General features: G+C 31.7%; 1 protein-coding gene across 1 annotated transcript in view; it reads right to left on the reverse strand.

The window, feature by feature from the left end:
• The window catches only part of LOC106691659 (putative polypeptide N-acetylgalactosaminyltransferase 9), a 48,240-nt gene that overhangs the window by 23,021 nt on the left and 12,880 nt on the right, over nt 1–12,339 (reverse strand). The window contains exons 2-4 of the mRNA XM_067052535.1: nt 3,607–3,918; nt 2,799–3,112; nt 349–531 (exon numbers count right to left, since the gene is read on the reverse strand). Of these exons, the coding sequence (XP_066908636.1) occupies nt 349–531; nt 2,799–3,112; nt 3,607–3,918 (809 nt within the window). The remainder of the gene's footprint in view (nt 1–348; nt 532–2,798; nt 3,113–3,606; nt 3,919–12,339) is intronic.

The raw sequence follows: 12,339 nt of genomic DNA on the forward strand, positions 1-12,339 counted from the left end.
ATTTTCTGATATAATTAAAAATTATACACATTTTAACCTAACTATGCATGTTTTGAACTGATTTTTGCTTTAAAATAACCCTTAAAAATAATGAACAAAAATATCTTATATTAATCTAAAATAAATTGCTATAAACTTGTTTTTAATAATAATTACAAAGCTTCATTTATTAATTTGCAGAAAAAAAAATATTACTTTAAATGACCACAGATATTCCTTACTATCAACTTGAGTGTATGTTTATGAATTATTGTTATCAGAAACTTAATCATTGTTAACTATTCAATGATTAAAAATAGTATTGGATATTATAATAGCACTAACACCATTAACTTAGAAAAAAATTACTTTAAAAGACAGCTCCAAATTTTCTCCTCCCCAGATATCGAATCCAGAGTCATAAGTGCCTAGCCTTTCGAAGAAATTCTTGTCAATACTGAACAATCCACCAGCCATTGTTGGACTATATACAGGTTCTGCCTGGTTCTTATGCCGTTTCTTCTCTCTTTCAGGTATTACATGCCAGTTGAACTGTAAATTAGAAATTGCTATAATGAAAAACCAATATTTCAAATCATTTCTCTATATCAAACTCTTAACTGCTTAATTTTCCTTTTTTAATTTTAATTTATGACAGGATGGTTATATATTCCTAGCAAAAAACAAGTAAAGCTATACATATTCGAGATTAAGATGTTATAAATTTTGAACCTTTTGAAAGAAAATCACAACTCCTAATTAATTGCAAGATTTTATTAAAAAAAAAAAATGTGCTCTCCACCCCTGCATTTCTTTTATAAATCAAAATCGTCAATCTTGAATCTATATTTGAGCTTTCTAAAGCTGTGGAAACATTTTGAATATAAATGAAAATTTCCTATAATTTTAACAGCTTTGGTATGGTATGTTCATTAGAATTCTATGGTTCTTAGTATTACAGTTCTGGTATGGTCAAATTTTTGAACATTATTATTAAATTGCTTTATTGTTATACATATATATTATTAAATTGTTCTAGAAATAATAAAGTTTATGATTTTGGGTGATTTCATTTAGTACCTTTTTTGAAGAATTTAAAAATTTACATTGTTTAATATTTAAAAATTTACATTGTTTTCTTACATAAAAATTGATAAAATTAAATTAAAGCTTGGTCTGCCAATGCTAGTCCTTCCAGCCCTCCTAGACTTGTTCCTGGTTATCTTCTGCTTCTTCATCACCTCTTTGCTGCTCGCAGATGTCAGGTGGCCAAGTCCTTTCTAGGATGAAGTATGCAATTCTTCCCCTCCCCGATCTCCTTCTGCGCTTATATGGACTCCTTCAACAAGGGGTATTCTCTACTTCTATCAGACGGAGAAGGTACGACTCGGCAAGGGCAGAGAGACTTATTTTCCTGGAGGAACCAGGGATCGATATCCTTTCCATGAGCTGGTAACTTATGCTAAAACCCTCTATGTTAGGGCTTCTCATACTTTTTTCATCATAGCATCCTTCTTGGGCAACAAATAATTTGTGGCACCCTTGTCAAGCTAAAAACATTTTTTTGCGCAATCATACTTGGAGTGGTTAAATTTATAAGGAAAATAGAAAACATAATGCCAAGTAAATGGCAGACTTTCTTCAGTCTTTTGAGCAATACAGATGTGTAGCAGCAGTTTGAGGTTACAAATGTATACCAGCATTGAACTACTGTTAATATAAAATTTACAATACAACAATTTACAATGTTCAATTTTTAGTTCAGTCTTTTGCGCTTCTTCTCTCTTGTGGCCTTCCAGGAGCAGGTCATTTTCTTCGATTAAGAATGAAGTGGGCTGGCCACACAATAGTTTTCTACCTGTAAAAAAAAATCCTTATAATATAGGTAGTTTTCTTTGGATACTAGCTGAGGAAAATCGTCCTCTGTGCGGGTGTAGAGTCCAGTTTCCCTCAGCAATCTGGCCCATAGTGCATCAAAGGAGGTGGGCAGTCCATGATGATGTGCTCAGCAGTCACCGGAACAACAAAACCAGAGCAGAGGCACGTTAAATCCTTACCAAGGTAAGTTACTACCAGACTTGGATTTATTTTTATTTATTCTTGTTCCTCAGGTCACTATATTAATAGCATGGGCTATCCGTTTTACCTTATAAAAGAATGGCTTGTGTCTTACTATTGGCCATTTTCAACTTTTTCCTCTCGCACCATTCTCCAACCAAGTTGGTGCAATGTCTTGCTGTTTTAGGCCACTGTTATTGGAGACACCATAGCAGATAGATCATCAATGTACCCAGTGGCAGGGAACCGCTTTTCCTCTAGTACTTCCAAGAACTCGTTAAAAATTAGCTTCTATAGGGCTGAACCTAGTGCTAAGCCCTGAGGGCATCCCTTGTCGATGGAAGCTTCAATTTCATAAGAGAAATTTCAAATCTTAGCTCATTTACCCTCTAGGCAGCTCTTAATCAAGCCATCTAAGTTGCTGAGGGCTTCATATTTCTGCTGCTACAGGAGCAAGCATTGGTCCAGAGAATGTAGACCATTTTGTAAACATTGATCTATTAATATACTATATTACACTAAAAGTCTTTCAGCAACTTCTTAGTACCAAGCTTTAAAAGAATACCAACTCCATTGCTTCAATAGAACTTTCAGGCTTACATCATAAAATTAGAGAGTTTTAATATGTTTCCAATTAGAACTGGTTACTATTTAATCTTACAGCAACATCTTAAAATTTAATGTTATTTTTAATTAAGCTATTGACAGCTAAGAAAAATTAGCAGCAGTAAATTTATTATTAATATTGCCTAAGCCATTACCTGTAGGTTCCAGTCAAAGCCTCCCACATTGACACCACCAGCATCTCTCCAGTGGTATTCGAGAGTGCTGTCATCGATGACATCAATGACTGGACAGACCACTGTTGAAGGATCCCTGGCAATACGGTCCAGGAGCGGTTCCAGCCAGCCTTCAGCACACTCGCAATGGGAATCGAGGTAGGTGAGCACCGGTCCCAGAGCATGCTTAGCTCCAAGCAGCCTAGCCCTAATGAGCCCCTCCCTGCGCTGGGCTCTAATGATCTTAACAACTGGATACATAGCCATGTATTCTTCTAGCTGCCTTTTCAAGTGGGCTAGGTAAAAAAAAAAAAATAATAACATAAATAAAACAATAGATTTTAACCTTGTAGTTTACGAACCTATCAGCATGCAAACAAATTGATTTATTAATATAATACTAAGCTAAACCTCTTTCAGGGACTATATAGTATCAAGCCTTAAAAGAATACTTACTCTATAATATTTACTCATGTTCAGTACTAGGCCCCAACTATTATTTTAAGTTAGTAAGTATATATTTAAAAAAAAATGAATAGTTGGTAATTGTATGTACTTAATTAAAATAGAAAAAAAATAACTGATTAGTATAAACCTGTTATTACATAGAAAATCCACTAAAATTAAAAAAAGAATTTTAATGCCAATTATAATCTTTCTAACAGATCAAATTGTATTTTTTTTTTTATCATTGATTGTAGAATTTCAAAACCCGTCAAGTCCATTTTAATTTTTTTTTCAAACAGTTTTGGTACTACATTATAGTAAATAAAAAAAAACATTGACTAACCCATATTGGAGAAGTCATCGACAAGAATGATTTCCTTGATGAGTTCTTTTGGAGACCTATCTATGACCGAGTGAACTGTCCTGAGCAAGACGCTCCAGGCCTCGTTGTGGAAACAGATAATAACTGAAGTGGCCGGTAGCTTCCTAACGAACCTGGCTGACTCCTTGCACCAAGGATCCCTTGGGTCTGGAAGACTCCTGTGAAGGGATATCAGGTCCGACACGTACTGGTTGAATGCGTTCTTCTCCCAACCCTCATCGACAAGCTTCTTTACATCAGCGCTGATGTTAGAAGCAAGTACTACAGGTTTTCCTGAAATAAAATAATCATTAGTCAAAGAGCTCACGGGAGTAATAAAACTGAATGAGCAAATAAATTGCCTTAGTACAGTATCTACAATGTAATTTGGTAAGAATGAAGTGTGCTGCACGTATTGCTGCAAAGTATTAGTTACAATTGCAGGCGTCCAAAACAGCAAAATACTCGTTAACACAGCAACAGTTTACAGTTGTTACAGTGTAACCTAGGGACATATTTTTTTACGGTTTCTTACGGAAAATCAAATTATAAAACAACTTCATTCCGATCAAAATTTCTCCTGAGAGCGTAAACAATAGAAAATAAATCATAAAATAAGAGCATAATTCTATGTAATATTATGACTTTGTTCGTAAAATGGATTATTATTTTTTTAAATTATTTTCTTGCCGTTTCCATTTGTTTAATTCCAAATTAAATTCAAAATAATAATGCTCAAAACATGTTTTTACTAGTTAATAATGATCCTCTCTATTTTACACAAAATTATGATCCTAGTGTCTCCGGATTACCATCGATAGTATTCAAGATAGATCCCTAAACGTGATTTTCTTCCAAGACAATCAGTATGCTACAACGTCTGACCATGAAGGCGATAACTATCGTTCAATAGAAAGTTCTTAGGCAAGGCCGAATTAAATAAGATGAAGCTTAAGAGTTAATAAAGGGCAACAAGGTGCGTTCAAAGTTTCAAAACCGTATTTTTTTCTGAGATGAGAAGGGCACTGAGACAAGTTCTACCGACAGAGTAGAGAGCTTTATCAACTAATTGACCGGACCAGCGACAGTTGCCTCCAAGACACTGAGGGAGAGAATCGCTATGCTAATGGTGTGAGTGTACGTAGCAAGTGAAACTCCAGTAAACTCGAAGATGCAGCGTTTTTCGATGAAGTTCTGTGCAGAACAGAATAAAACCGAAAATTTGGAGATAGTGAACTTTTAAGACTGACCATCGTCTTAGTGTTAGATTAATTATTTAATTAGGATCAAGTCCATTCGGAGATCAAAGATGATTAGGTTATTCACTATGGGAATGCACTCGCCGCTGCCGAATGTTTGACCAAGCATAACGTAGGAACACTACCGCAGTCATCCAATCACCCCGAACTAGCTCCCAGCGATTTCGTTGTGTTTCCCCGTGTTGAAAGAGACCTGAAATGACGATTCCAGCAGTCTAAGTAGCTTAGATCAAGTCCCTCCCTTAAAAGCGTTCCGCGCGAAGAGTTTTAAATAGCATGTAAATAAAGGGAAAACAATGGCAGCGTTGTGTTGATGCTCAAGGGTCATATTTCGAAGACTTTTAGTTCGCTATACAAAAATACTCGTATTAAATACATTCTTGGGTCCAGAGATTATTCTTTAAACTTTATGAATGCACCTCATATGAGTAAAATGCTTATCTTATCAGAATGCTTATTGGTGAAAGAGAAACAAATAAAACAAACAACAACAAAATTGGTAAAAGTAGAAAGGCCAAAAAATTAATATTTTTAATAAAAAGACGTTAGTTTTACTATTCATTATTTCTTCGTGATCCAAGGGGCTCCGTGACCCCCATGGTTTGTAGCATTACAGGCAGACCGATTTTGGCCAATTTTGCAATCACTAGCACAGCCTGTAACAAGTGTTTTTAGCTTGTAATCCTCTTACTCCTGTAATCCATAAATTAACCCGGCAGGAGTGTCCTACTTTTTTGTCCCCTAAGAGGTGTCCTGGTGAGCATTCAGCTCATGATAAACCATTTGTACTATTTCTTTACACAATTGGATGTGGTGATAACAAAAATGTTTGAGATTACTTTCAATGCAATTTTTTAATATTTTCATTGTGGATAATAAATTAAAACACCTTGTTGAAGTCGAAAAATAAATTTATTTTATAAACTTTTTAATATTAAAACAAAATTATGTTTAAAAATAAAAAGTTTATATAAAAATAATGAAGTAATTAAATTTTATTTAAAAGATTTCTATTACTTTACAAAATTTATGGACGGTGAAGGAATAAATGTTTAGTCAGAATACTTTGCTGCACATGACGTGCATTTATAAGTACAATGCTAATTGCAAATTGGTTTAGAACAATCTACACACGTCTTTTTTGTTTTTATTTCTTGAGAAAATAGTTATTTCCTAGTTCATAGCAAAATTTTGTATTATCTTTTTCTCCCGTTTGTTTCGTGCTGATTGTTGGTAATCCACAAGATTTTTCTCATTGAAAATCTTAAATCGAGGTGTAGGGTTGTTATCAAAGCTCGTTTGGCGTCTCTATAATGTGCCCTGAGTATTAGATTGATGAATCATTTAAGAATTGATTTCTCCAACATCGAGCAATGAAAAAAAAAAAAAAATCTGTGACCAACGGTTACTTTTTCGTGCCACTGAATATAGCAAGTTCAATTCGTCAACTACGTCTACACCACCTTTCATTAGATTATAGAATATATTAATTTCAGGCTTGGAGTTAAGAAGATTCTAAAAGCGATGAGTATGGATCTAAAAAATAAGAAAATTGCGTTAGAATTTAGAAAGACTAATTAATTCTAAATAAAATATTAATAGCGACTTCAAAATTACATTTATTTATTTCATCAGGAGCTGAAGAATCTAAATTTTGTAAAAAATCTCAGATCTTTTTGTCTCGGCTCATGATTTAAAAAAAGAAACGCAGGAGGTGTCCAGGTGAGCAAAACGGTCAAGTGAGAAAAAAGGTTATCACGTTAGATGTTTATTGGTTAGAGAAACGCTCACTCATACCGTCACGAGGACAAAGAAAAACTGAATTGAGTATATGTGAGGAGGTAAAAGGAGAATAACATAAACAAGCGAAAATAACAAGATCAAAGGTTTACCGAAAGGTAGACAAAAATATAAACAAAACAGATGAAATACTAGGAAAAAAGAAGACGTTTATTTCCCAATTTGAACAAAATGCTCAAGGGTACATCTCTCCCGGGATAAAAGAAATCACGAATGAACTTGGAAGTACAATCGCTTCAAGAAATATTGAGCAGTTTATGACAAATGTTAATAGAAACTGATGTACTAAAAAAAAAATATTTATTTTTAAAAGGTAATTCATGCTTATGCTAGTCAACAAAGCACGTCTTGTAAATATTCAATTTTTCTTTTTTAATGTTTGTCACTTTTCAAATATTAAATTAATTAATAATTTTAACTGATGTGTTGTTACTAAACCAAAGTTGCCCAGAAAATAATTGGAAGGGCCCAATTTCAAGACTAAAGGCCAGTATAGCTTAAAGTTAGCGGCTTAATTAAAGGCGACTTTGATTCTACGAGTTGTAGTAGTATTTTACGTAAAATAGATAAACCTTGCATAATTAGTAAGTCAGGATAGCAAAACAATCTTTAGAAAAAAAATAATCCTCTCTTATCGAACTAAAGTTTCGAGATGTGGATAAAAACTGTATAGTAATACCCAATTATTATGTACTATGCAACAAGGGTCTCAGTGTTTAATTCGGCGAAACATAGCATCAAAATCTGCCAACACGATATTGCAAAACAGAGAAACAACGCACTCGTTAGGTGTAATTGTGAAGAAAAGAAATACATCGGTAACCCTATGATGTCATAACTCAAAATATCGGTGTGACACAATTAACGTTACACGAACGCACACTTGTGATTTCACAAGGGAATCATAACGTGTGCGATGTCATGAGAAACTTCTACTGGAGGAAGTATCGATGTCAACACAAGGTAATGCAACAATTCCTTTCGAAAGAGCAATGGGTAAATTCATATAATTTAAAAATTCAACTACGCAGGAATTCTCAGACTGAGCATACGGTGTGGAAGGGGTAGACCTTGTCCGAAGATTATGAACATTTAAAACAATGTAAGAAAAACTTTATTAATTAATTAAATACCTCGTGTGCCCACTAACATGATTTCAATGGTTCATTGATTTATTTCTGGTCACTTCCACTTGCCTATATATGGAATATATATATAAGTGAAAGTATTGTAAAGTACAACTTAAAATTTGTAATTTATAATAAAAAGAACATTGATAACTAAAATTTTCTACCGAGATTACTTTCTGGTCCTACTTGACTGGACTATAATCCACTTGTTTTATATTAAATACTTTTTTTATATCTTTAAACTCTAGTTATATTCTAATAAAATAATTGATTTTGATTTAATTAATACGAAGATCTTTCTCATTCCTAAGTAATGAATCGCCCGGTAAATATTTTAATGCAACTTTTTAATGGATTGCGGTAATTATTTATTTATTTTTCTGAACAGTGAGTCATAAAAAAAAATGTGATTGTGATAAGTGACTACCTCTTATTTGCTTCCTGAAATAAGTGGTATAACCCATATCGGAAAAAAAAACGTAAACTATACAAGCACCGAAAAACATAAACGAGCAAATTTTCAGAGCTTCACTAAAACTTTCCTAGTAGATATTTCATGGTCATTTAAAAATGTTTTTTTTTAATAGTTCATTAAAAATATTATTTCCAAAGAGCGTCATGATTTCTAAGACATGACCAGCTGAAGGTTGCTTTAGTTACTGTGACGAATCGGTGAGTACAGAATGGAATGCGAGACGCGCAAGCACTAGACAGGGCTATCTATCCTGTATGTTGACTATAATATGTATCTATCTTCATCACACACACATTTATACACCGGATAGAGTTTATAACGACCTACAATAGACAAGGCATATTTGGTCATTATATCCGATCAACGTTAGTTAGTAATCCAAGAGATAGTGAAAAAAATCTACATAATCAGATAAAAACTTCGATAGTCCTTTTTTTGAATTTGTATTGCATTACCAATAAAAAGCGAGTGTCTGCTAATCAGATTATGCTATCTGCAAAAATGGCGGCCGTTACAAAGATACAAAAAAATTCATTTTTGAATTCTGTTAAGTAAAAAAAATGTATGTTATTTCCGTTTCAGACAATGGTTTGGTTTTTATCTAGAATATACAAGGGAAACAGTAAATTATATTTAAAGAAATAAATATTAAAGTATTTAAGATGCACGCTACCCGAAGTTTTCTAATTAAAAAAAAACCTGAAATATTCTCTAATTTGGAGCTCCATATCCTTGTAACTACCTAAATCTTTAAAAACGTTTTTAGAAAATTATTTAAAGGAGAGTAAATTTTCTAATCTCATGGTTTCTGAGATACAGTATTTCATAGGCCAAAAGATTTTTTATTACATCAAGAAATAAACATTTAGTAAATTTATTTTGGGCAATTTCATGAAAACTACTACCTACTACCAACGGAAATTGTTACGGTTGTCATTATAAAATAAAAACATTAGCAATATCGGCGTAGACAAGGGGTGTTACGGTTGTCATGGTGAAATAAAAACACTAGCGATATATGTTTAGACGAGGAGGCATGGTTTTGCTTTTCTTTTAGTAGGATCTCTCTCCATCATTTTTATAATTCCAAACGAAAACATAAAAGCTGGATCTAAAATTTTTGTAATATTCTTCAATAAATATCATCATATATAAGTAAAATAACATTCAATCTAATCGCAGTTTTAAAACTGAGTAAAAACAACATGCAAACTAATCCATGATGAAATTATAGATAATAACCTCATCCAATTGGTTATTTTTATAAAAAAATAATTCGCTTAAAAAAATACTAATTATATACTACTTCATAATACATTTAACTATCTTTAATTTTAGTAATAACTAACATTTATAAGTCTATTGGTTTCTATAATATATGTAGTTATACACCAAGAAAATTTTTTTCTGTACAACTAGAAATCAACATCTTGTGAATTTATTTTGGAAAAGATCATGAAAACAACAACCCATACTAAGATAAACGTAAAAAAATTACTTTATAGTACATTAAACTAGCTTTAATTTGAGTGCTGACAGACATCTACATCTAGTAGTCACATGGTTCCTGAGATGTAGATTTCTCAAAATAAATTAACTAACTACTACTCTTTCAATAGATTTTTAAGAAATGTTCCTTTTTAAAAAGCTATATCTCATCTGTATGTCTAATAGTTCTTGAGAAATAATGTTTCACAAAGCAAAATTTTTTTTCCGAACAATTAGAAATCAACATCTTATAAATTTATTTAGGCAAATATCATGAAAACTACATCTACCAAGATAAACGTTATGGACTACTAGTACAAGAGCCCAAGAGGAGAAAAAACGTCAGTTGTTTCAACCCAATTTTTAATTACATTAATGAAAACCATGTATAATTACTAGTCAAAACTGATGAGTCTGCCAAGATAGGTAGGGGAAATAAAAAAGGGCTGCTTTTTAAAAACGTTAAAAATAATTAATTTTTCATTCGGAGCTCTATATCTTTACTACTACCAATAACAATATAAAATCTAAGAGAACATCATTTAAAGTAGAGTAAATTTGGTAAACTGTAAGCCCTAATAGAGCGATTTACGTTCAATAGTTCTTTTTAAAAAGCAATATTTCATAAAAATGTTGTACAGAACGTACTGACAGATAAGTAATTAGCGAATTTATTTTGAAAAATCTATATTTCAAAACCATTTGACATATCGATGTCTGTTAGCACTCAAATTAAAGCTAGTTTTATGGGCTATGATGTGGTTTAATACGTTTATCGTCGTTGGATTAGTAAGTTTCATGATATTTGCTAAAATAAGTTGATTTATAGTTGTTCAGACAAATTTTCATTTGCCAAATTTATATTCATATGCGAGTATCATAATAACTACTATCCATAGGAAGATAAGTGTCATAAACTACTTTATAGTAAGTTAAATTTTCTTTATTTTGAGTGCTGGCAGACATATGTGCGTATTATGGATCTAGAGATATATTCTTTCAAAAATCAAACATTTTATACGAATAACTAGAAATTTTGTCAAATATCATAAAAACTACTACTCATGCAAAGATAAACGTTATAAACTATTTTATGGTTAATTAATTTGAGTGCTGACAGACATTTTTACGGTTTCTGAAATAAAGTTTTTTAAAACTCAAACTTATTGTCCGAACAACTATAAATCAATTTCTTTGAGCCCATATCATGAAAACTACAATTCCTACGAAGGTAAAAGTCATAAACTACTTTATAGTAAGTTAAACTAGCCTTAATTTGAGTGCTAATAGACATCTATACGTCACATGGTTCCTGAGATGTAGATTTCACAAAATATATTAACTAACTACTACTCTTTCAATAGAGTTTTAAGAAATGTTCCTTTTTAAAAAGCTATATCTCGAGAACTATTGGACGTAAATAGCTCTATTAGGGCCAATATTTCAGTAAATTTACTCTACTTTAAATAATGTTCTTTTAGATTTTCTAGTGTTGTTGGTAGTTTTTACGATAAGAGCTCCGAATGAAAAATTAATGTTTTTTAAGGTTTTGAAACACCCGCCATTTTTTATTCCCCCCAACTATAATTGGCAGACTCATCAGTTTTGACAAGTAATAATACATAGTTTTCATATAAATCATGATATTTTCTTGTGAACATAAATTTTCCATATAAAATTTTTTCCAAACAACTAGAAATAAGTTTATTTTGGTAAATATCATATTATCAAAATAGATCCATAATACGCACATATGTCTGCCAGCACTCAAAATAAAGAAAATTTAACTTACTATAAAGTAGTTTATGGCACTTATTTTCTCAGAGATAGTAGTTTTTATGATACTCGCATATGAATATAAATTTGGCAAATGAAAATTTTGCCGAACAACTATTAATCAATTTATTTTAGCAAATATCATGAAAACTACTAATGCTGTGAGTATAAATGTCATAAACTGCCTTATAGCACATTAAGCTAGCATTAATTTAAGCGCTAATAGAAATTTGTACGTCTCATGGTTCGTCAGATTTCAGAATTCTCAAAATAAATTCACTAACAGTTATTGTGAAATGTCCCTTTTAAAAAAACTTTAAATCTTGGGAATTATTGAACATAAATAGCTATGTTAGTAAATTTACTCTATTTTAGGTTATGTTCTATTAGGCTTTCTAGTGTTGTTAGTTTTAACGATATTATGCTCCGAATGAAACATTTTTTTTTTTTAACACTTTTAAACAAGAGCTATTTTTTATTCCTCCTAACTATACATGGTAGACTTATTTCGGCAAGTAATTATACATAGTTTATATGATACATATAGTAATAAAAAATTGTATTGAAATAACTGACTTTTTTCTCCTCATCTTTCTTGCACTACTAATTCTGAGAAAAAATATTAGTAGTTTGAAAGGATTTCTTAGGGATTTCTGAAACAAATTTTTAAAAATTATTTTATAAAGAGATCATCGAAATAAGTAGTTTTAACCGATAAGTCGTTGTAATTGTGTTATAAAGTCAATAAATTCAATACATTGGTTATGCTCTCGAAATCACAGGTCCG

The sequence above is a fragment of the Halyomorpha halys genome, unplaced genomic scaffold (assembly GCF_000696795.3).
Source record: "Halyomorpha halys isolate HHAL.00 unplaced genomic scaffold, Hhal_1.1 Scaffold2629.1, whole genome shotgun sequence".
In the NCBI taxonomy this organism is placed as follows: domain Eukaryota; kingdom Metazoa; phylum Arthropoda; class Insecta; order Hemiptera; family Pentatomidae; genus Halyomorpha; species Halyomorpha halys.